The sequence below is a fragment of the Aulonocara stuartgranti genome, assembly GCF_965226115.1.
Source record: "Aulonocara stuartgranti genome assembly, chromosome: 12".
NCBI classification, from domain to species: domain Eukaryota; kingdom Metazoa; phylum Chordata; class Actinopteri; order Cichliformes; family Cichlidae; genus Aulonocara; species Aulonocara stuartgranti.
In genome coordinates, this window is record NC_138948.1 from 38,500,001 (window position 1) to 38,525,345 (window position 25,345).

At 44.6% G+C, this 25,345-nt stretch overlaps 1 protein-coding gene across 1 annotated transcript in view; it reads left to right on the plus strand.

The window, feature by feature from the left end:
- arid3c (AT rich interactive domain 3C (BRIGHT-like)) overlaps positions 1 to 25,345 on the plus strand; it is a 78,518-nt gene that overhangs the window by 39,337 nt on the left and 13,836 nt on the right. The window contains exon 3 of the mRNA XM_082555326.1: positions 5,667 to 5,739. Coding sequence (XP_082411452.1) covers positions 5,667 to 5,739 — 73 coding nt within the window. The remainder of the gene's footprint in view (positions 1 to 5,666; positions 5,740 to 25,345) is intronic.

Below are 25,345 nucleotides of genomic sequence, written 5' to 3' on the forward strand. Positions count from 1 at the left end.
CCACGGCTCTGGCATGTCTGGCTGTTTCCTCCTGTCGTCGCACTTCCTCCACTACCATTTTCCAACGTTCGGTTACAGACGCCTGTTGCCACCGAGGTGTTACTGCGCCAAGACCAAATCCTCGTTGGACGTGACCCACCACATCACAATGCTGAAGAGCAGATTTGGCCTGTAGCACAGATGTGGCCGGGGTCCACTTCCTCCCTGTTGTTAGGGTGGGAGCAGTGCCTCTCACTATGGGGTCCCGGGAGTCCGTGAGTGACATCTCAAGCCTCACTTTTGCACATTTAAACTCCTCAACCAGACTGGGGATAGGCAATGCCAGTATCCCGTCGCTGTAGAGTCCAAGGCTGCTGAGGCATTTGGGAAGTCCGAGCCACTTCTTAACGTAGGAGCTCACTAGCCTCTCTAGTCGATTGGCATGATTGAGTGAGACCTCGTACATTGTCAACAGCCACAGTAGTCTGGGTAATAACCCAAACTGGAAGCACCAGAGCTTCAGTTTCCCTGGGAGTGCAGTGTTGTTAATCCGCTGGAGGTCATCAGCCAAGTTCTGCCTTAGTTGTTCTAGTTGCCACGTATCATTGAGGTCTGCATTGTACCACCATCCCAGGCTCTTTATGGGCTTCTCTAAGACTGTTTGTACGACAATGGACTTCGATCAGGGTGCTGATACCCGGAGGACTGTGGGGATTCTCCTGCCTCTGGACTTCAATCGACTGATTTGACTTACTTTTTAAAAAGTATGTGTCAATGCGAGGCCCCTTTCTCAGCTCGCTGAGGCACTTCTTCTGTGTGTGAATGTGTGGATGATTGTGTAAAGTGTAAAGCGCTTTGGGGTCCTTAGGACCAAGTAAAGCGCTATACAAATACAGACCATTTACCATTTTACTTCTTCCTGCCTTTGTGGATTTTAAGGCCCATGTCAGTTGTTAGTTTTGACCAGCCACAAATGCAGTTCTGCAGCTTCTTTCCTACCATCATTGATGGTCCATTATTAGCAATGCTGGTTGATCTATTCATCGTTGGTACCGTCCGTGGTTCGTTGCCATTAAATCCATCCAGAAAGGGTCTTCATCCGCCCCTGCTTTCACAGGGGGTGACTAGTCGACTATCAAAATAATGGTTTGTGGCAGCCCTACTACAGTATTTGCTGCGTTAATGCAGCTATGGCGTTAACGTCATTTTAACAAGAGTAATGCTGACAGCACTAGAATAATAATCTCCAAATGTTTTATTATTACCAAGCAGCTCCTCTTTGATAGCTGCCGCGTCCATCTTGTTGTTGCCTGCAGGTGAAGCGATGGGGGAGGGGGAGCTGTGTTCAGTGATGGAGAGGCGAGGCCGAGTAACACAGCGTAGAGACAAAAGTGGACAAAAGAGAGGCAAACTAGCGGCTCCACAAGTATAATTATAAAGTAACATAGACTATATCGATATAAACGATATTGTCACATCTCATATCTCATCTCCCAAGAGGTTAAAACACAAGTTTATTTTTGTTATAAATACATCATCATCCTCCTATATCCAGTGTGTTATGGTGAAAGTTGTGAGAAGTCAAAAACAAGTAAACAAGACCGTGACTGCATAATAAAAGCCAAGAGATCTGCTCAGATAAACCCAAAATCAAACAGGAACAAATGGTTTTTTAAATAGTTGAGACACTAGGAAGCTCCTACGTAAGAAGGTAAGTTACATATTTAGCCCTAGTTTAAATACCTGAGACTCCACCATTTGGTTTTAGAACTGAAGACGTTTCTTGGCTGAGAGGTAAAGAAACTTCAAGAAGTCCAGACGATTTTATTTCCAACCTCCTTACACTTCCAGGACCTGGACCAGTCAGACATGTCAGACACATTTGTCACTGAGCCAGGCGTTCTTCTTTAACACCAAAACTAAGCTCAGACAGTCCCTTAGATTGGAATTCAAAAGCTGGGAAACTGATACCAGTTTAGCTGGATGGGGACATTCTTTGAAGTCTGCTAAATTTGTAACTAAACAAGTTCAGTATTCATATTCACGTTATCTGTATGTAAAAATAGTGAACATAATGCAGAATGGAAAAATTGTTTAAACTGAGTTTAACTTCAGAATATCAAAGTCATGAAGCAGGTAAAAGTTTAAATGTGTCCTTCTTAATGACTCTGTTGGAATGATTTCAATGGTGGGATAAAGAAGAACGAGATCAGGAGGTAAAGAAGAGGCAGAGTCAGGATTCAGTCTCTCCTGCATGAAGTCGAGGTTGAAGGTTTTCCTGAGTCGGAGCCTGATGCCAAAAAGCTGTAACGTCCTCTGTGACTGTGCTATGGAACAGATATGGATAGGGATGGGTATCGTTTAGGTTTTATCCGATACCGGTGCCAAACCGGTACTTTTGAAACGGTGCCGGTGCTTAAACGGTGCTCGAACCGGTGCTTAAAGAATGGAGAACACAAAATTGGTCCAAAAACCTCTCATGTGTAGCTGTTTTTTTTGTAAAAAGATAACAATGTTAGCCTTTTCTGCAGCTATAGGGCATATATGGTATCACTCTTGGCTGGAAGCAGTGCTTAAACAATGGAAAAAACACAAACTTTGTCCAAAAACCTCTCATGTTCAGCTGGTTTTTTGTAAAAAGATAACAATGTTAGCCTTTTCTGCAGCTATGGGGCATATATGGTATCACTCTTGGCTGGAAGCAGTGCTTAAACAATGGAAAAAACACAAACTTTGTCCAAAAACCTCTCATGTTTAACTGTTTTCCACTTTTTCTTTGGTCATTTTAGCCTTTTTGGCCAGGGTGAAGGGAGTATCTGCCATCAAACAAGAAGACAGCCGCATGTAGCTATGATGATGTTTGCTAGTTCACCTTACATGCATTAATGTAATAACGTGGTTAGCCTACTCAACGTAAATTACACACGAACAACATGAAGCTACTCACGCAGAGAAGAACGGCTGCTGCTGCATCATCATCCTCATCATTTCTGCTACACTGGCAGGGCTAGGGGCCAGGACTCTCCTCTTCGGGTTTTTGGGGGATGTTGCTAACTCCGGGTCCGATAACAGGCACCACACCCGCAGTAGATGCGCTCGGTGTGAGGTCTCGCAGCAAGCTATCAAATACGGCGCATTTCTCGGCTTTTAAAAAAACGCTATGCGTCGCCAGGTGTTTCATCAGATTCGAGGTGTTACCTCCTTTGACAGTATCACAGTATCAGCTTAAAGCACTTGTTGCAGGCTGCTGAGTTTGCACAGACTTTTACAGCCAGACTTTGACCGCTTCGCCTTGGACATTTTTAATCTGTAGCTCTGCTCTAAAAGAACGGACATACCTGGCCCCGCCTACTATCCTCGGAAACGTAAAATGATTGGCTAGAATCTAAAGTGTATCACAGCTCAGGGGAAAAAAAGCACCGAAATGTGCGCTGCTTTTCGGTCTGGTTACTACCGTTTATATAAATAATTTCCCCCAGGGATCAATAAAGTATTCTGATTCTGATTCTGATTATGTCAGAACCGGTGCCATCATGGCAACGGATACCGGTACCCATCCCTAGATATGGATGTATCCTCATCTCTCTAAGAAGTCCCCGATGTTATCAACAAACACATCAACACACACAACAATCAACTAAAAATCCAAACGTCAGTGAACCTAACAGTCCAACTTTATGAAAATGATTTCCACATTACTCACACGTGTACATCACATCACTCAGGGCCTCTGTGGGCACAGAGCATTCAGAGAGAATCAGTGTCAGGTTTGGTTTTCATGTTTTATTAATAACTAAAATCCATTATCTGTATGTTTGTCACATATCTGACTAAGTATAGTTACTGTAGGTAATAAACTGAGAAATCTCCTCACTGCAATATACTGAACTAAAATCCAACGTTAGAGGCTGGATTAACTGAGCATGACCCTGGATAGTTATCTGTGTCCAGCTGAGAGTGAATGCGCGCTCGTGTGTAATTAAAACAAATGAACTTAAATCATCAGTGTCGTCTGTACTGACAGGAGTGACAGCTTTCACTGTAACCATCCCTTTATCATTAGACATGTGGGAACATTTGCACTCATATGTTCAGCTAACAGGAAAAAGAGATGGATTTGACAATGAAGAGTGGAAAATTAAAGACTTTCAAATCTTTTAAATTCTGTTTTGTGAAATACATTTTTGATTTGAAGTAATTATTAATGGATTAATAATTCATTTTATACATAATAAATCATTGTTGATGCTTTTATTTCAAATTAAGTTTTTAAATAACGAATTACCTGATTAATGTTTGATAGATGTTAAAAGACTTTGCCAAATTAATTTACTAATGATATTTTATTCATTATTGAAGCACAAAGTTCTTTATTTTGATGCGCATGAGTCTTCTGGTCCTTCGTTCAGTGGAAATATTGGAACACCTGAACTCAGTTATTTGGACGGCCTTTCCTAAAACGTCCATAGTCCTTTACACCACAGACCAACTCCAGGGGACACCTCCCACCAGGGGTTAAATGTCTCAGTCTCTTAGATGAGAGGTCAAACATCTTTGCAAACCTGAATAAGTCAGTTGCCTTTTTTTAAGCTTGTGAATCTCTGTTTGAATCCCTGGCAGTGCAAGAAGCATGACCACACATGCTGTAAACTATTGTACAGATTCATGTAGCACCTTATTCTGTGTAATCACTGAATTTCTTTTTCCTATTTTGAATCTTTTTTCTGTTTCAAATGTCATTTTTCACTGCAGCAGTTTAGGCAACAAAACCGCTGGTTTAGGAAACATGATGGTTTATGCCTACAAAGGAGCAACAGTGACAGAGAAGGAAAATTAATGAAAATTAATTAATTAATTAAAAAATCAATCTGGACAATAAGGCAGCACGGTGGCACGGTGGTTAGCACTGTTGCCGCACAGCAAGAAGGTCCTGAGTTCAATTCCACCATCAGGCCGGGGTCTTTCTGTGTGGAGTTTGCATGTTCTCCCCGTGTTTGCGTGGGTTCTCTCCGGGTACTCCGGCTTCCTCCCACCGTCCAAAGACATGCAGTTTGTAGGGATAGGTTAATTGGATAATTCAAATTGCCACTAGGTGTGAATGTGCGAGTGAATGTGAGTGTGAATGGTTGTCTGTCCCTGTGTGTTAGCCCTGCGACAGACTGGCGACCTGTCAAGGGTGGACCCCACCTCTCGCCCTATGACAGCTGGGATAGGCTCCAGCGCCCCCCGCGACCCTGAAAAGGATAAGCGGTAGCGAATGGATGGATGGAATCTGGACAATATGTTTATGATATTTTTAGTAAAGTAATTTAGTAGTTTAGTAAATAAATAGGGCAAAACATTAGAAATAATAGAAACACACAGGAAAATTACAGCCTCATTATCTTAGCATGCTTGTGCTAACTGCCCGTATTTTGTAATAAGTTAGATATATTTAAACAGAACAGAAAAACCTGACATATTGTTTACTGTAGATCTGGGACATGTAGAGCTGGAAGCTGTTTATGGCCATAAATAATAACATATTTTTTATTGACGGTGCATGTTAAACCCATGAGATACACTCACTGTGTTCAGGATGAATCAGAATTTCTTGATGGGGCTGTCCTCACTGTTCAGGGGGCATCATCAACGATTAATCAATGTTGAAGAAATGATTTTGATATTTTGTTCTTTCTTTTTTTCAGTTATACGAACTGGATGATGATGAAAAACGCAAAGAGTTTCTCGATGACCTTTTCAGTTTCATGCAGAAACGGGGTAAGTAGAACATTCATATGTCAGTTGTGGCTTCCTGGGAGCAGGAGACGTGGCCCTCACAGTCACATTAACACTTGGGGGTCTATAAACAGCTTTAATGTGCTAATGTTATAGTTCCACTTACTCATAGCAGAAGTCATTCTTACAGATTGGGACTTTGTTTTCCAGATAAGTGACTTTTAAAGCCAAACAGGAAATGTTTGGTTTGTCATGTTAAACCAGGCCTTTTAAACTATTTCTCTGCATAAGTTACCTTGAAAAAATTAAATATCAGTATAAACTCATTTCAGTTCACTTATACAGTTACTTATTTATACAGCACCAGTTCAAACCAGTGCCTGTCAACATTACAAAGAGGACTGCAGTGGTTTTGTAGGACTGTGGCTCAGCACTTGGTGACAGAGAACCCCGATAGAACCTAGAAAGGTTCATCACTGAGAGACGTGACCCAGAAGTATCTGTGTGACTGCCATAATAAGAGCTGTTCCAGTTCTCCAAATACTAAGGAAAGGAGCTTCAATGCTTCCTTTGTTGCTTCCCTTAGCATAGGATACACTGGACTGTCCTTCATGAACAGGGAGGAGAAAGTGCTGCATGAAGAACGCAGAACACTATATAAGCTCAAGATTATGATCTACATCAATGGATATAAGTGTGGTTAAAGCTCTGTCTAATCAGTTTTCATTAGTGGTGTGTTTTGCTGTATTTTCAACAGGCTTGCGCTTTCCTATCCTCTTTTAGACCGGTCTGTTGTCCACCTCATATCAGATCGTACCTTAAGGTCCAAATTAGTCGCCTCAGCCACACAAGAATCCGGGTCACGGCACCAAGTGTTAAAAACAGTTCTTTTAGATTCTTAGGGCCAAAAAGACACAAGGCTCAAAAGTGGTCTTTTTACTTTAAAAATGATCTTTATTTTACATATCCGGATATGGAGACCTTTCTCATAACACACAACCCAAGGTCTGAAGCACAAACAGAAGCCTGGTTATTTATATACTTGCTCTCACGTCACACCACATGATCAAACAGCCTAGTTGCTTTCACTTTCACTTCATTCTAGCTGCAAAAGCACACTTCTGCAAAAGTTTCCTGTCAGCACTTTCTGGCACAGAGTGTACTCAGAGTTAGGCCTTTCTTATATTAAAACAATATAATCAGCAAATACGCATTCAAAATATATAATTCAAATCTTAACACAGTATTTAGCATGAACTTTTATTTCAGTACAGTTCTGCTGGCAAAAGCGATGGAAGGAGGAAACTTTACAACTACGTGTCACAAAGATGTTTTTCAGTGTTAGGTTTCATAACATTTCATTAAATTGTGTGCCTGAGGATTTTAATTGAATTGAATTTGACCCTTTTAATTTCTCCTGAAAGTGAATCACCCATGCATAAGGCCAGATGCAAAAATGCTCCTGTTCATAACCTTTAGCTGCAGTCTTTTTGCTCATGGTTTGGGTTACAACTCATTATGTAGCCAAGTAAAGACAGTAACACTATAACAGAAGTGTAGAATGATGTACCACAAAATTCAAATCCTTATTTCTCTTTCATAGAGAATCAGTAGTTAAGATCTTTCGATCTGCTAGAATATGATGAGCACAAAAATATAAAACATTTCTTTAGTTTTCAGTTGGACATGTCCCAACAGCTCACCCGGGAGGTGTCCTAGTCAGATGCCCAAACTACCTCGATTAGCTCCTTGTGATGAGGGCAAGTAGAGGCTCTACTCTGAGCCCCTCTCAAATAACTGAACTCTTCGCCCTGTCCTTAAGACAGAGGCCAGTCACCCTTTGGGAAAAAATTAACTTGTAATTCTTTCAGTTGATGCCCACAGCTCGTGGGGATAGGTGCGGATATGGGGACGACGATGTACTGGTAAATTGACAGCTTTGCGTTTATGCACAGCTTTCTCTTTACCATGATGGACCCATGCAGTGTTGCACATTACTGCAAATGCTGTCCCAATCCATGTGTCAGTCTCCACATTGTGCCTCTTGGATCCGGTGGTTGACTAATGAATCAACCAATGGACTCACTGGCACCCTGGCATAGACCTTCCTCTGGAGGCTGAGGAGGGTGATCCCCTTAGCTGAAGTACACCCTACAGTCCCCCACAACACCTCCTTCAGCTTGATGGTTACCTTAACCTCTGGTTGCCACAATCTAGTATAGGGACTATCATTATGACAGGCACCAGCCACCTGATGAATGGACATGGTCCGTTGGGATTCAGTGTCCTCAGCCTCCCTCGGAACGAAGTGAAGTACTGCTGGTGGTGGGACTTCAAAATCTTGTGGACAGAGGGCCTCTGCCAGGCATTCCCAGAACACCCTCACCATACATTTATGTGTGCCAGGCTTGTCCAGCATCCACCTCAGCTGCTGTCTTCACTTCAGGGTCCAGAACATATGACCGTAGATCAACTTGTGACCTAGGGTGGCCTGCTACCACGGGCATCCTTATGTACGAACATGGTTTTTGTTATGGACAAGCTGTCCTTACCCAGAACCAGTTTGCCTTGAGAGTCCCTACCAAGGAGCAAACGCCCCAAATGACAGAGCCTCTGGGACCACATAAACCCCTCCATGCTGACGACACATGGAGGGAAGTCCATCATCTAACAGAGAATAAAAAGCTTAATCAGTTACAGTGACTGTCAGTTTTAGAAACACAGGGTTAGCGTACCTTGTGTTTATTATTGTAAACACAATGCATGTGTAGGTATTTGTGTGCTCTTATGTGCTGCTTACCTAACAATGCGACAACGGAAAAATAGATATTTTGTTGAGTTCATACATATTCCATTCTAGGACATCATGGTCTATTTTTATGTGTTGTGAATTAAATCAGCTTCATTATTTCTCAGTTTGACCACAGTAGAGTCTGCTGTTTGCTTTCCTGTAATCATTATGGTAAATAAATGACTACAGAATAAAAAGTATAAAACTATAATTATAGTCTTCCTTAAGCAAAAGTCCTCTTTGATCAGAGTCCGGCTGTATGCTGAGACAGCTGCAGAGCAGCCTTAGATGGAGTAATGATGTAGCTGGCTGGTCACTTGGGCTTAGTGATAGTATGGATTGTTGTGGAGCGTTCAATTAGAATTGATTTTCGACTTAGTGTAGGGAGATATTGTCAGTGCAGAGCAGATCAGCAGCAGCTTGTTTGTGACAACTTTGATCACAGTGGACTGCTTCAAATGTCCCAGTCAGTATTTCTTGAAAACAACATTGTGTACTGACAAATAAATGTCACTCCGACAGCCTCGTTAACCGTATTAATGGAAAGTGTCAAACATGGCTTCATGCTGCTTTAATATTCTCACCCATATTAAACATGCTATACTGTCATAGCATGTTTTAGTTGTGATTTTGGACCAGTTCCACTGACTCTTGACACGGTGGTGTAAAAAGTGTTTACCCCCCTCCTGATTTCCTATTTTAAGTATATTTTTCACACGTAAATGTTTCTGATAATCAAACAAATTTAAATATTAATGTATTGATTTTATAACATAAATTAACTGTGGTGTACAGTCACACGTCTTTGGAAAGCTGAGTCCAAGTTCTCTAGCCACACCCAGGCCTGATTACTGTCACACCTGTTCTGTGATCCAAGACGTTTAGGAACAACCAGAAACGAAGTAACTGAGCTTGATCAGTCTGGAAAATGTTATAATGCTGTTATAAAGCTGTGGGACTCCAGTGAACCACGGTGAGACCCATCATGGCGAAAACACACAACAGTGGTGAACCTTCCCAGGAGTGGCTGACTGAGCAAAATTACTCCAAGAGTGCAGTTACAGCATTTACATTTCTGTTAGACTACTTTTAATTAAGTGCTTTAGCCCACTTACAATGAAAATTTTAAACAATCTTGTTCATGACCTGTAGCATGTTAACACTATTGGAAGTAAAAAAAATAACTTGAACTCTAATTTTGAAAACACACATGAAGCTCTGACTCGTATGAGTCTGTGTGAAGCTCCTGCTGTGGTCTGAGAGAGAGTCCTGTAACTCTGTCTGCAAAATACAGAATATAATCACCAATGTTGGGCAGGTTACATTGAAAAAGTAATTAATTATAATTACTAGTTACTTCTTCAAAAAGTAACCGAGTTTTGCAAACAACAAAGTTTTTTGCAGCTGTTTACTGTCACGGCTGCCGAGGCGAGCCGTGTGGAGTTGGAAGAAGGACCCAAGATGCAGGCAGTGGATGAGATACCGGTGGTTTTATTTACAGAGGTGTAGTGGCAAACAAACAGTGGGGCATAACAATTAACTAAAGACACCTAAACTGGGAGAACTAAAAATAACAGACCTGGGAGCATATGACAACGGGATGAGAAGCAGAGAGACGCAGACGAGGAACAGGACTCCGTGGAACACAGGGTAACAGACTGACACGGAGTTACACAGACGAACCGGCAACAGGCAGGAGAACACACAGGGCTTAAATACACACACCAGTAATCAGGGGATGAGAGACAGGAGGGCAACACAGCTGGGAGGAATCTGGGCTGACGGGACAGGGGAAACGTAAACTGATCACACTCACATACGACACGGACCTTCACAATAAAACAGGAAACTCAGACACATGGAACCAGACAAGACATTGAACTAAACAGACAGATTCACAAACAGATGGGGAGACACCATAGACAGACAGATACAGACGCAGACTCAGACCGAATATAACACAGAACCTAAACAATCATCTAGAAAATGATAACAAACTAAAAGCGCTGGGTCACTGACCCAGGACCATGACAGTACCCCCCCCCCCTCAAGGGCTGGCCCCAGACAGCCCAGCAGAAACACAAAAACAGACCAAAACAAAACAGAAAAGGACGCGACCAGGGCGGGCGGAGGGGGCCCAGGACGGAGGGACATAGTCCAAAAAGGCCCAGATGGCCAAGTTCAGGAGGCCGACCATGCGAATGGCAGCGGGGCAGGTCCGGATGCCGGCCACGCAGTAGGCAGTGGCGCGGAAACAGTTCTGGGGGCCGACCGTGCAGACGGCAACAGCGGCGTGGAAACAGTTCTGGGGGCCGACTGTGCAGACGGCAACAGCGGCGTGGAAACAGTCCTGGGGGCCGACCGTGCGGACGGCAACAGCGGCGTGGAAACAAGTCCGGAGGCCGGCCACGCGGAAGGCAGTGGCGGCGTTCAGGAGGGCGTTCAGGAGGGCGTCCACGGTGGCGGAGATGCCCAACAAGCGGCCTGGCAGATGACCGACGATGTGGAGGTGGTAGTAGGGGACCTGAAGGCTGCGTGGCCCCTGCAGCCCCAGGCGAAGCGGAGGCTGGACCAGACGAGGCGGAAGCGGAGGCTGGACCAGACGAAGCTGATGAGGACGCTGAAGCAGAAGCTGGACCAGGCGATGCTGATGCTGAAGTTGGACCAGGCGATGCTGATGCTGAAGCTGAAGTTGGACCAGGCGACGCTGATGAGGATGAAGACACGGAGGCTGGACCAGACGAGGATGATGAGGATGCGGAGGCTGGACCAGACGAGGATGATGAGGATGCGGAGGCTGGACCAGACGAGGATGATGAGGATGCGGAGGCTGGACCAGGCGAAGAGGCTGAAGCAGAAGCGGAGGCTGGACCAGGCGAAGAGGCTGAAGCAGAAGCGGAGGCCGGACCAGGCGAAGCAGCTGATGAGGATGCAGAAGCGGAGGCCGGACCAGGCGAAGCAGCTGATGAGGATGCTGAAGCGGAGGCCGGACCAGGCGAAGCAGCTGATGAGGATGCTGAAGCAGAGGCCGGACCAGGCGAAGCAGCTGATGAGGATGCTGAAGCTGGAGCCGGACCAGGCGAAGCAGCTGATGAGGATGCTGGAGCCGGACCAGGCGATGCTGAAGCAGATGCTGAAACCGGACCAGGCGAGGCCGAAGACTCTGAGGCCGCAGCAGGCGAGGATGATGAAGCTGCAGCAGGCGAGGGTGATGAGACTGCAGCAGGCGAGGGTGATGAGACTGCAGCTGATGGCTGGACGGGCTCCTCGGGCCCCCCAGCTGACGAGGCAGGAGGCTGGACGGGCTCCTCGGGCCCCCCAGCTGACGAGGCAGAAGGCTGGACGGGCTCCTCGGGCCCCCCAGCAAAAACAGTCTCAGAACCAGTGGGCACTGGAGCCCCTGGCACACACAGAACAGAACCAGCAGGTGCGGAGACCTCTGGCAGGAACGCAACAGAACCAGCAGGCACACGGGCCTCTGGCAGGGACAGAACAGGACCAGCAGGCACGCGGGCCTCTGGCAAACACATAGCGGCCTGCAGCTGCGCAGAGCATTGACCCTGCTCAGGCAGCGACAGCCGGGTGCAGTCCTCAGCTGGCTTCTTAAACTCCAGGGGCCCAGAGTCTGATGGGGGCTGAAACCCAGCCTCTGGGGAGGCCCTGGAGTGCATCTCAGTCTCAGAACTAGCCAGCCTTTGAGGAATGTTGACATTATTATTAGATTTGTCTCTCTGCTTGGAATGGATGGGCGAGGAATAGTGTCTTTCGGGTAGAATTGACTTATATTGTTTTACAGGTGAAGCAACTGACACAGGATGCAGGGCTGGTGGCTGCTGAACAGGAGGCTGAACTGAAGGTGACTGACATAATGGTTGTGATGACAACGGTGGTGAAGTTGGAGACTGAACGGAGGATAAAGCTGATGATTCTTCTGCCAACTGAGCTACTGACTGGGCTATGGATTGTAACATGGTTTGTAATAAGTCCGGCTGTGACTGTAATGGAGCTCTGGATTGTGAGGCTGAATGTGGCGGAGGCGGCTAACTGAGCTTCTGGCCGGGCGGCTAACTGAGCTTCTGGCCGGGCGGCTAACTGAGCTTCTGGCCGGGCGGCTAACTGAGCTTCAGGCGATAAACAGTTTTTGTCCTGTGCCGTACAGAACATCACCCCTAAGTAGACGGTCCCACAGTTCAGACCAACAATACTGTCCTGTCCACTCACCACAGCTGGCCGCTCGGAAATCCCCAGGTCCGACTGTGGCGAGGAGCGTCGGCAGCGTGAGCGCCGTTTCCCCCTTGAAGGCTGGGTTGACGGGCCGGGCAGAACATCCTCTGTCGGACCGGGCAGTGAAGCATGAGTTGCAGGGTGGGTGGTAGCAGCCGGGGGGTGAAGACGGAGTCCGTTCAGAATGAAATTCTGTGCGAGCGGGTGAAGTGAGCTGAGCAGCCAGGGGAGACCAGAAACCAAGCGCTGTAGCCGATTAGCCACGGCTTGGCGAAATTCTCTCCCCTCGTGCTCCAGCCACGCGTTAATTAATTTGTCCACGGAGTAAACAATGTCCTCCCGGAGCTCCTTGGGCGGGTTGAATGCTGCTGGGTCCATAGTGGCTGGACATGACACATGGAACCAGACAAGACATTGAACTAAACAGACAGATTCACAAACAGATGGGGAGACACCATAGACAGACAGATACAGACGCAGACTCAGAGGCAGACCGAATATAACACAGAACCTAAACAATCATCTAGAAAATGATAACAAACTAAAAGCGCTGGGTCACCGACCCAGGACTGTAATCTGTCTTTCAAGATTCAAGATTCAAGAGCTTTATTGTCAGTACACAGTACACACAGTACACACAGTATACACGTACCGAAATGCTGTTTCACCACAAGCCCCGCATGGTGCATTTGTAAGTGTACAAAAGATATAAATAATAATAAATAAATAACGTGCTACATTTCTGTAAAATTAAGAGGTAAAAAAGTACTAATTACTGACTATACAATACTATAATGATAACTATACAATACTAACTGCACGATAAACAAAGACAGGACCGAGACAATGTGAAGTGGATTGTTGTTTGTGTTGTTTTTGAGTCTTTTGATGAGTACTGTGAGGTGTGTGTGAGGTGTGTGTGTATATCAGTGAGTTGAAGCTCTGTCTGGTCGTTACAGTTTTGATGCTGCGAAACCGTCTGGCAGATGTAGGGAGGGAGAACAGCATGTGAGGGGTGGAGAGTGTCCTTCACTATGCTGTTCGCACGTTGGATAATGTGTTTGTCGTACATTTGGGAGACGGGTGCAGAGGGCCTCCAGTGACCCTCTCTGCTGTCCTCACTATCCGCTGCTGGCTTTTTAGCAGCACCTGTGACATTCAGCGGTCGCCACATTGTTCTGACACACACAACAAAACCATTGACTACACAACACACTAACTTTAGAGTCCAAACACACTGAACGTCACAAATCTCTGGATGGATGAAGACACAGAGGCTGGACCAGGCGGCAGCGGGATGGCTGCGGAACCTGACGGCGGTGATGCTGCAGGCGGTGATGTAGAAGTCGCGGGGGATGATTCAGCAGATGACGGCTGAACAGACTTCCCCGGACCATCAGCAGACGTGAGGATGTGCTTGCTGGGTCCTCCAGGACCCCCAGCAGACGAGGCGTGGTGCTGGACGGGCTCCTCGGACCCACCAGCTGACTTGGCTTTAAGCTGGACGGGCGACTCGGGCCCTCCAGCAGACGACACTTGAGGCTAGCTGGGTTCTCCCGAACCCCCGGCTGACGACACTTGAGGCTGGCTGGGCTCCTCAGGCCCTCCAGCCGACGAGGCAGGACGCTGGCTGGGTTCACCTGAACCCCCAGCTAACATGGCTTGAGACTGGACGGCTCCTCGGGCCCTCCAGTGTAAACAGACACTGAAGCAGCAGGTACTGAGACCTCTGCCACTGGCTGGGACTGAGCAGCACAGTGGCTAGACTCAGGCAGCAACAGTTGGATGCAGTCCTCAGAGGGCTGGAAGTGTTCCCCAATACACTCAGCAGAGGACAGAGGCGGGCGGGTGAACTCACTTGAACTCTCAGGGGGTGCTGAGAGCTGAGACTGTTCTGGTGAGTTCTCCAGTGAGGCTGCTGGCGCTGGCGTCTTGACCTCTAGGGGTCCAGAGTTGGTTGGTGACTGACACCCAGCCTCTGGGGAGGCCCTAGAGGGAGCAACTGTCTCTGACATGGCCAGCTTAAGAGAACCAGCAGATATTGTGGTGATGTGTGTTCCCTGCTTTGAATGAGACAGTGAGGATGGTGGCTGAATGAGCGAGTGGGTAGGCTGCTGAACTGGTGGCAACTGAGCTACAGGTGGCGAAGTTGTAACAGGTGGTGGAGTGGCTGGCTGAACTGAGGGCAGCTGGGCTGCTGGCTGAACTGAGGGCAGCTGGGCTGCTGGCTGAACTGAGGGCAGCTGGGCTGCTGGCTGAACTGAGGGCAGCTGGGCTGCTGGCTGAACTGAGGGCAGCTGGGCTGCTGGCTGAACTGATAACTGTGTTACAGGCCCCACATTAACTTGTGGTGAAGGTGTGGATGGGGGGATATGGTCAGGAAAAACTGTTTCGGGGAAGTTTATTGCTTTACCTGAAGGAACCGATGCGGACGAAAAGGCTCCCCTAACATAGTCATTCCCTAAACTCGTGGTGCTTGACTCAGTAACTCCAGGTTTAGAAACAACAGCGTGAACACAGTCATTAACCCTGAATGTGGGCTCAGCAAAGGCAGTCTTTGGAGCAGTGGCCATGGGTGAGACGGAAAAATTATTGTTATATTCAGAAGACACACAAAAAATAGCTCCAGAAAACACAGTCACAGAGTCTGACGCAGCAGAAAAAGTGTCCCTTTCACTCACCACAGCCGACTGCTTACTCCCTACATCCGGCTGTGGGGTGCCGCGCCGGCGGCGCGAACGTCGCTTTCGTCTCGGAGACGGCTCCGACGGACCGGATAATTCCTCGTCCGGCCGGTCGGACGGCACGTCCTCCATTGAAGCGAGTGGGCGAGCAGTAGCGGCGGGAGGGTGAAGGTGAAGCTCGTGAAGAACAAAATTCTGTACGAGCGGATGCAGTGAGTCCAATAACCAGGGGTAACTGGAAATAAGGTGTTGTAGGTTGGCTTCCACAGTGTAAAGAGACGCTTCTCCCTCATGCTCTAACCACTGGTTGATTAATCTAGAAGCAGAGTCGATAACGGCCTCCTGAAGCTCCCTGGGTGGGCTGAATGCCGCTGGATCCATATCTGGCTGGTCCGTACTGTCATGGCGAGTGAGATGAGCCGTGTGGAAAATAAAGGAGGATCCAAACGCAGGCACTTGTACAGGTGTGAGGGTGGTTTATTAAACACAAAAGGAAATGGCCAAATGGCGAACGGAGCAAAGACTAAACTAAACTGGGAACAAACTAACTACAGAACACGAACCTGGACATGAATGAGAGCGGGCGGAAACAGATGATGGTTGACTGCAGGGAAACACACAGATGAAGCAGGGTGGAAACACAGACGGACCAGCAACTACAATGACAGAGGACACAACTTAAATACACACAGAGAAACACAGGGGAATTACACACAGGTGGTGGACACAGCTGGGAATAATCAACAAGACGAGACAGAGGTAAAACTGAACACACTCACATGAGACGCAGACCTTCACAATAAAACAGGAAACGAGAACACTACACCAAGACGCAGACCTGACACTGAGAGACAGACAGAATGACACATGGAACCTGAACTAAACTAAACGTGAGATACAACCGAGAACAAATCCTTAAACATGAATAAACAGAACCATAGAATTCTAATTCTAATAATAATAATAATAATAATACTCATAGCGCCCAAAACCACAACAAACATTCAAAAATAAACTAATCAATCAAAACTCAAAATACTGGGTCGAAACTGACCCAGAACCGTGACAACATGTATGCTTCAAACAGGACCACTGTTGCATAGCTGGTGCAATGAAGCAAAACACTTTGAAAAAACAATTGAAAAATTTCAAAAATGTAACTAAAACGTTGGCAACAAAACATCAAAGTGCTTTTGCTTTCAGTTGGCTGACATTTGACCCCAAGAGACTGACCACTGGACCAGGTAACATGCTTTCTTGAAATGCATTGGACTGGGGCTGTGAGATGGCAGAGACTCTTCAGCTACCGATCAACACCAAGCTGTTAAATGTTAGACGGGCAAAACACCATGGAGATATTTATTGTGCAGATTTAGTTGTTTGTATAAAGGTCCATAGTGAAATGCCAGTTTTTCCACCTTGTTGTTGTGAAGGATGAGAGGTTATTGCTGATTACTTTTGCACTGCAAACAGTCTCAATGAGCATTTCAATGCTTTTCAAGTTGTGTGTAAAAGAGACGGACCTCATATAATTCATGCCAAAGAGCTTTTCTGCTGTAAAGCATTTGATTTACAGGTGTCACACAGTCATGGTGATTCCAGAGTTTATACTGTACCAAACTGTTTCCTCTGAACAATAAAGGTGGCTGCCGAAACAAAAATATATTTTCTGGTTTGTTTATTGTACCTTTAAAACCTTGCAGTGAATGATTGTAATACAGTTACATAGTGAGTGAAATAAAGTTAATTTTTCTTCTATTTATATTCAGAGTAAAATTCTGTTCTATTTAGAATGAAATTAGGGTGGAGTTTTTATTTTATACTAAACTGAGTAAATTATCATCATGCAGAGTAAAACATTTGCACTAAACAGAGTATATTTAACTGTGAAAGTATGACTCTGCCATAAGAGTCGATTTTACTCCATTTAGACTGGGACCAAATACTCTTAGAGTACAATTGTATTCAGTTTGAGTGAAATTTACTCAGTGAACTTTACTGTGTGGGCAGCATCAGAGTGTGGAAATGTTTTGTGTGTCTGCCCTATGCTGTCATCTTCAACAACATCCTAATGATGAAGCCTTAAATACTAATGTGTGAGAATGCTTTCGCAGCAATAATAGTGCAACAGAAATATATTTCCGTCCTCTCTTTAGTAAAAATGTTCAGACCAAACAAAAACATAGAATATCATTATACCAGTACTCAAGAGTGCAACAACCTCCTCTGCAAACGAAATCATTCACACGCTGACGATGACGATTGTGTTGTACGCTTTCCTCCCTGCCTTCGTTTATGGAGCTGAGCAGAAGTAGATAAACAGTTTGCTTCCCCTGTGTCCCGACATCAATCATTCATTTCAAGGGTTAAAAGCACAAAGTCAATGACAGGAGAAATTCTCTCTCCATTATTGGCTCAGAGGTGCATAGTGAATGCTTAAGCAATGAAGCCAAGCATAAAGATGATTACTGCACTACCACAGGCCCCTGTATGGCCACATTGTTCTAATTACAAATTCTTCTTCTCTTAGCAGCTGAGAGATTAACTGACGATGACTGTCAGACTGTGTGCAGACTGGATTTCTTCCACTCGCTCTGCCATTGCTCAGTGTTATAATGACACATAGTCTGAAAAGATTATTTGTGCTGACAAAAGGCCTCCATTGACACTCCTTTATTCCTTATATCTCTTTCAGGGAATCACAGAGACAAATGTAACACCTTCAGTATTGAAAACACATAAGTCTTGTTTTAAGAGGCTTGTGCCTCAGACAAAGGCCGAGGCTTTTATTTATTACCTCAATCTTTGTTTGGTTAGCTATGTCTTCAGCAAAATAATAGTTTTATAGATTGGCACTGATACATGTTTTAATCAGTGATAAAGTGATGAAAAGCTGCAGAGGGAACATGGAGGCCTGCTCGGCTCTAGTGCTGGTCGCTGCACTTTTCCTAACTATACAATTCAATTCCCTCTACAACTCGTGTATTGTATAAAACAGTACAATGTGTCATGGTTTGGGTTTTTTGCACTGTAAAAGCAGACTAAACTTTTCAGTTTGCTGACTTTACAAACCAAGTCTGCACTGCAAAGTTTTTTATTTATCTGGTTAAATATTATAGTGCAAGTTAGCTAACAGACACATTCATGTACTAGTTGCAGCGCCACAGCAAAATCATGAATCTTAAATGGATTTAGAGTTTTATTGCAAACTCTGTGCACAACTCAATATGTAGAATAGACACCACAAACAAACACAATGTGAATAGCTGAACCTTTGAATACTCAGAACAGAAGAACGACAACAGCGACAACAATGATGGGGAGACGCACTTTAACTCTTCGCTGGTTGTGCTTTCAGTATTATTATATCTGTGTGCTGTCACCAAGGGGCTCTGTCAGAAACACGTCTGCGGTCAGAAAAAGGAGTCAGGGAGGCAAAACAGTTAAATAAAACAGTTTTATTGAAGTTATTCAACTAAAAGAGACGGACAAGCCGTTATCACCATAAAAGAAACACAAACAAAACTCAGGCGTTGGTCAAATAAAGCAAAAAGTCAACAGGAAAGCGCAGCTCACTAGCTGTACCCACACACAAATGGCACTCTGGCCCAGAGCTCACCCTGCTCTGGGCTTAAATACCCTTAATTTCTGATGGGAGTCAGCTGCGCCGGAGGGAAAGGTGGCATCTCAGGCAGGAGGTAGTGGGACACGCCCACACAGGCACCCTCAGGAGAGAGAGAGGGAGAGAGAGAGAGAGGCCCTGCTAGGGCCGTAACAATATATATATCAACCTCATGGTCAACTCCACTACTACCCACTTTATGTTCAAACCCACATTTTAATAAATCAGTGTTCAACTTACAGGAAGTGTCAGTAAAAGGTAAATGGAGTGGTTCTTATCGCTTTTCTTCTCTACCTGAATCCTCAAAGTGTTTCATATAACACTTCAGAGAGGTGGCAGAGGGAGACATGCACACTGTGGAGTTATACTGTGGGCTTCTTTGTGTAAACTGTATTGTGTTATAAATCCCCTCTGAAATATGCATTCATGCATTACTGCAATACTGAAACACGTGTGTATATAGCTGTAGGGGAGTGTGTAGCCAAGCCAAGCCAGTGCTATGTATACAGCAACCACTGACCACAGTGCTGAACACAGCAATAAAAATACAGTAGAATACAATAAAAATGAAATAAATAAAAAAAATTCTAAATAAATTGAATCAAAGTTCTAACAAAAATCACCAAAGCCAGACAGAAGAGGAGGGTCTTAAGAGAAATCAGCAGTGTGGAGGCCTCTGTGTAACGGCACCATGACGAACCTGGATCTCGTTCAGGAGCCGCTGGTCAGCTGATCTGGAGCTCAGGTGTCGCAGCTCAAAGGGATCAGGTTGGCAAGGCTGTTCTAAAGTTATCCACTGAGCATTAAACTGGACCAGTATGCTTCCTTTTCTGTGTAGCAGGTCACAGCTGTGTGGCTAACACCAATACAGAGTAGTCTACCCGAGTAATGATAAAGGCATGGATTACTATTTTAGAATGATCTGACAACATGTTTGTTGTCTCACTTCAAAGAAGCTGTGTGTTACCATCGCACGGATCTATCACATCGCTGTCCTTCCTGGAATCCAGTGACATTAAATGGTGACAGGCTTTAAACTGTGTACAGGAGAGCACCCACCAGTGACACCACAATCACCTCTTTCTTGTTTTAATTCAAATTCAGGAACTTTGGAGCCATTCGTGCTTTGAGTTCCTTAACTCAGTTAAAGTCTGTATGGAGTCAGCATCCTGCTGTTTGGCACATAAACCAGTGAGAAACACCTCATGTAACGTTGCATCAGAGCACACAGCCATGATGGTCTGAGGAAATGAAACATCTGTGAATCAGGAGGACGTTTTGTGTTTCAAAGTAAACATGACCCTGGCTGAGTCAACATTTACTCGTACACGACGACTGATTCTGCTTTTTTAGCCGGATGAAGAGTCCTGATTTTAAGCTTAATCTTTGATACAGAAATCACTTTTTGTCTGCATGAAAAGCCTTTTCTGCACTTTAGTTAACTCAGAGTGATCTCCAGGCTCTGCACCTTTCAGAATTACTGCCACTATTGTCTTGTGTGGAAACATCAATCTTTTCTTTAATAGTGTCTCATTCATTCACATGCCATCAACACAAAATGAAGCCGTAATTACTGGCCTTAATTGATGTGGCTTTACCACCTAAGATGATACTTCAGAGCTTTCTTCCCTTTCACTGTATAGGGCCCACTGCTGTTGTTTGCACTATATTTCTGCAGCTATTGATCACTATTATGGTAAATCCAATGGCCACAATGGAACTCTGTCAGCAAAATGCAGGTTAATTATCTCAGGGTCAACCACTTTGGAGTCTTTACAAAGAATTAGCTATTCTCTTTACACCTAACAATAAATGCAAATAGAAATTATTATCAGAGCCCTTTTATTTAAGATAAGATAAGATAAGATAGAACTTTATTAATCCCTCGGGTGGGTTCCTCTGGGAAATTCGATTTCCAAAAAAGCACAGCACCGACAGAAGTTACAGAGTTATACACACACACATATATAAATACAGAGACAATATAAATAAAATATACGAAGGGGATAAATAGAATAAATAGGAATAAAAATAAAAATACAAGTGAATTGCACATTTCAAGTATTGAGTCTATTGCACTGTTGACTATTTACAAAAGTATTGCACAAAAGGTATTGCACAGTGAGGTGAAGAGGCACTACAGCTTAGTTGTTCCCCCCTCCTTTGTCCTCCTGTTTCCCCTCCCTCTCCCCTCCAGAGAGGAGTTAAACAGTCTGATGGCGTGTGGGACAAAGGAGTTTTTAAGTCTGTTAGTTCTTGTCTTTGGGAGAAGCAACCTGTCACTGAACAGACTCTTCTGATTGTTAATGGCCGTGTGCAGAGGATGCCCAGCATTGTTCATAATGTCCAGCAGTTTCTTTAATGTCCTTTTCTCTGCCACTGTCACCAGAGTGTCCAGCTTCATGCCGACCACAGAGCTAGCCCTCCTGATCAGTTTCTCCAGCCTGGATGAGTCCTTCTTTGCTGTGCTGCTCCCCCAGCACACCACAGCATAGAAAAGTACTCCAGCAACCACCGACTGGTAAAACATCCTCAGGAGCTTCCTGCAGATGTTAAAAGACCTCAGCCTCCTGAGGAAGTACAGTCGGCTTTGGGCTTTTTTATACAGGTGATCTGTGTTGCATGACCAGTCCAGTTTATTGTCCACCCACAGCCCGAGGTACTTGTACTTGTTGACCACCTCCACCTCCTCCCCCTCTATCTGAACCGGCAGTGGACCTGCTCTAGACCTCCCGAAGTCCACAACCAGTTCCTTAGTCTTTGAGGTGTTGAGTTGCAGGTGGTTTGTGTGACTCCATGCGACAAAGTTCCTCACCAGACTTCTGTACTCCTCTTCCTGATCATCCCAGATACACCCCATGATGGCTGTGTCATCTGCAAACTTCTGAATGTGGCATAATTCAGAGTTGTAGCAGAAGTCAGAGGTGTACAGGGTGAAGAGAAGAGGGGACAGCACAGTTCCCTGTGGTGCTCCTGTGCTGCTGACCACTGTGTCAGACGTGATGTCCTTCAGCCTGACGTACTGTGGTCTGTCGGTGAGGTAGTCGGAGATCCAGGCCACCAGGCAGGGGTCCACCTCCATCCTGTTCAGTTTTTCTTGAAGCATACAGGGCCGGATGGTATTAAAGGCACTGGAAAAGTCAAGAAACAGGATCCTGACCGTGCCTTTTCCCCCATCCAGGTGTGAGTGGGCTCTGTGTAGGAGGTACAGGATGGCATCCTGCTAATAAGGGGGCAGGTTGCTTTTTGTCTGGAGTATATTTGTGAAGTTTTCATTTATCTGTTATTCTGTTGTTGTTTTTCTCTCATGTTAATGTTTTTTCTTGTAATTCATGCCTGTTACACACAACACTGTTTCCCCCCAAAAGTTGTAACATTGTGTAAAACAGACAAAAATGAAAAAGGAGCATCAAGTAATCTAAAACCTGTTTTCCTGATCAAACATCTCACAAATAAATATAAATAAATAAATATGTATATTATGACAATATTACTAACATTTCCCAATCGATGTGTCTTTAGTGTTGTTGACCAGGAGGGCCTAACTGGCACTGTGGGATTTGAAACTGTAATGGCTTATTGTGTTAACAGTGGTTTTCTTGGTGACAGTGGGCCCAGCAGTTATGACTTCATTACCATTTTTTCTTGTGTAGAGTAAATTTATTTTACTTCCAGTGAATAATGGCACTAGCTGTCATTTTCTCCCCATGTTGTTGAGATGCTTGTAGCCAGTTCCAGTCTTGGTGATTTTACATGATGGTTAGTTTGAAGATTACACAAATTCAGGGTAACTTCAGGTGTAATTAACTGTGAATGCTCACTTAGTAACTGTTCATTTTTAAGTTGTTACAGATGAAAATTCTGTGTAATATACTGATTTAAAATCTTGCTTTAGGGGGTACCCATTTAAAGCTTTGTCTGATTAGATGTTGTTACGCATGGTGTTTTTCTGCAGGCTAATCTGTGTACTTTATGTAATGACAAACCTTTAAATAATGACTTATTTTCAATTCAATTCGATTCAGTTTTATTTATACAGCACCAAATCACAACAAGTTGCCTCAAGGTGCTTTGTATTGTAAGGTAGACCCTACAATAATACATGCAGAGAAAACCCAACAATCATATGACCCCCTATGAGCAGCACTTTGGCGACAGTGGGAAGGAAAAACTCCCTTTTAACAGGAAGAAACCTCCAGCAGAACCAGGCTCAGGGAGGGGTGGGGCCATCTGCTGTGATTGGTTGGGGTGAGAGAAGGAAGACAGGATAAAGACATGCTGTGGAAGAGAGACAGAGGTTAATAACAAGTATGATTCAATGCAGAGAGGTCTGTTAACACATAGTGAGTGAGAAAGGTGACTGGAAAGGAAAAACTCAATGCATCATGGGAATCCCCGGCAGCCTACGTCTATTGCAGCATAACTAAGGGAGGATTCAGGGTCACCTGGTCCAGCCCTAACTATATGCTTTAGCAAAAAGGAAAGTTTGAAGCCTAATCTTGGAAGTAGAGATAGTGTCTGTCTCATGGAAGCCAATGAAGGGAAGCCAAAACAGGAGAAATCTGCTCTCTCTTTCTAGTCCCTGTCAGGACTCTTGCTGCAGCGTTTTGGATCAGCTGAAGGCTTTTCAGTGAGTTTTTAGGACATCCTGATAATAATGAATTACAGTCGTCCAGCCTGGAAGTAATAAATGCATGAACTAGTTTTTCAGCGTCACTCTGAGACAGGATATTTCTAACTTTAGAGATGTTGCACAAATGGAAGAAAGCAGTCTTACATATTTGTTTAATATGTGCGTTGAAGGACATGTCCTGGTCAAAAATGACTCCAAGGTTCCTCACAGCGTTACTGGAGGCCAAGGTAATGCCATCCAGAGTAAGAATCTGCTTAGAGACCATATTTCTAAGATTTTCAGGGCCGAGTACAATAACCTCAGTTTGATCTGAATTAAGAAGCAGAAAGTTAGCGGCCATCCAGGTCTTTATGTCTTTAAGACATTCCTGCAGTTTAACTCATTGGTGTGTGTTATCTGGCTTCATGGACAGATAGAGCTGGGTGTCATCTGCATAGCAGTGTAAATGTATGCTATGTCTTCTAATGATGCTGCCTAAGGGAAGCATGTATAATGTAAAGAGAATTGGTCCTAGCACTGAACCCTGTGGAACTCCATAATTAACCTCAGTGTGTGAAGAGGACTCTCCATTTACATGCACAAACTGGAGTCTATTAGATAGATATGATACAAACCACTGCAGCGCAGTACCTGTAATACCTACAGCATGTTCTAATCGCTCTAATAGGATATTATGGTCGACAGTATCGAACGCTGCACTGAGGTCTAGCAGGACAAGCACAGAGATGAGTCCACTGTCAGAGGCCATAAGAAGATCATTTGTAACCTTCACTAAAGCTGTTTCTGTGCTGTGATGAGCTCTGAAACCTGACTGAAACTCTTCAAATAAACCTCTGCAGATGATCTGTTAGCTGTTTGACAACTACTCTTTCAAGGATGTTTGATATAAAGGAAGGTTGGAGATTGGCCTATAATTAGCTAAGACTGCTGGGTCTAGAGATGCTTTTTGAGTAAAGGTTTAACTACAGCCAGCTTGAAGGCCTGTGGTACATAGCTGAATAAGATTACACTTGTTTCATAGTGTAATCTTAACATGCTTTATCTTTACCTTTCTGCTGAAGCTGTTTGGGTGCCTGGGTCGTTGACCCAGATTTTTCTGTTTTGCATTATTATTGAACTTTGATTTTGATATTATTTATCATTTCTAGTCTTTTGGCTTCTTTGTTAGTTTTCTGGTTTCTGTCTGTTCTTCGGTTGTTCTGTCTCCCGTCTGCTGTATCCCCTTGTCAAGTCCGAGTCTCTGTGTTATGTTTCCTGTTTTACTTTGAAGTTCATGTCTCAGGTTATTGTATCGGGTTTTGCTTCCCTTGTCTCGTTAGCCCTGATTTGCCCCAGCCTTGTTTCCCTCCTGTTTCCTATTCCCTCTTTGCTCCCTCTGTGTATTTAAGCCCTGTGTTTTCCTTTGTCTGTGCGTGATTGCCGTCATCGATGGTGTGTGTTCTGTCTGTCTGCTACTTCAGTTTATTAGTATTTTCAGTCTAGTTGTTTTATGTTCAGCAATAAAGTTATTTTGCCTGTGTGAGTCTGCACTTTGGATCCTCCTTACCACACTCCTGCCTGCACACAGCCTACACATGACAGAAGCAGATTCTATTTATCATATTTACTCATTGTGTCTTTATGGATTTAATAGCTTTACTGTAAGCAGTGCAGCTGCAGAAAGAAACACCTAAGCTAATAGCTTAACAGTCTGT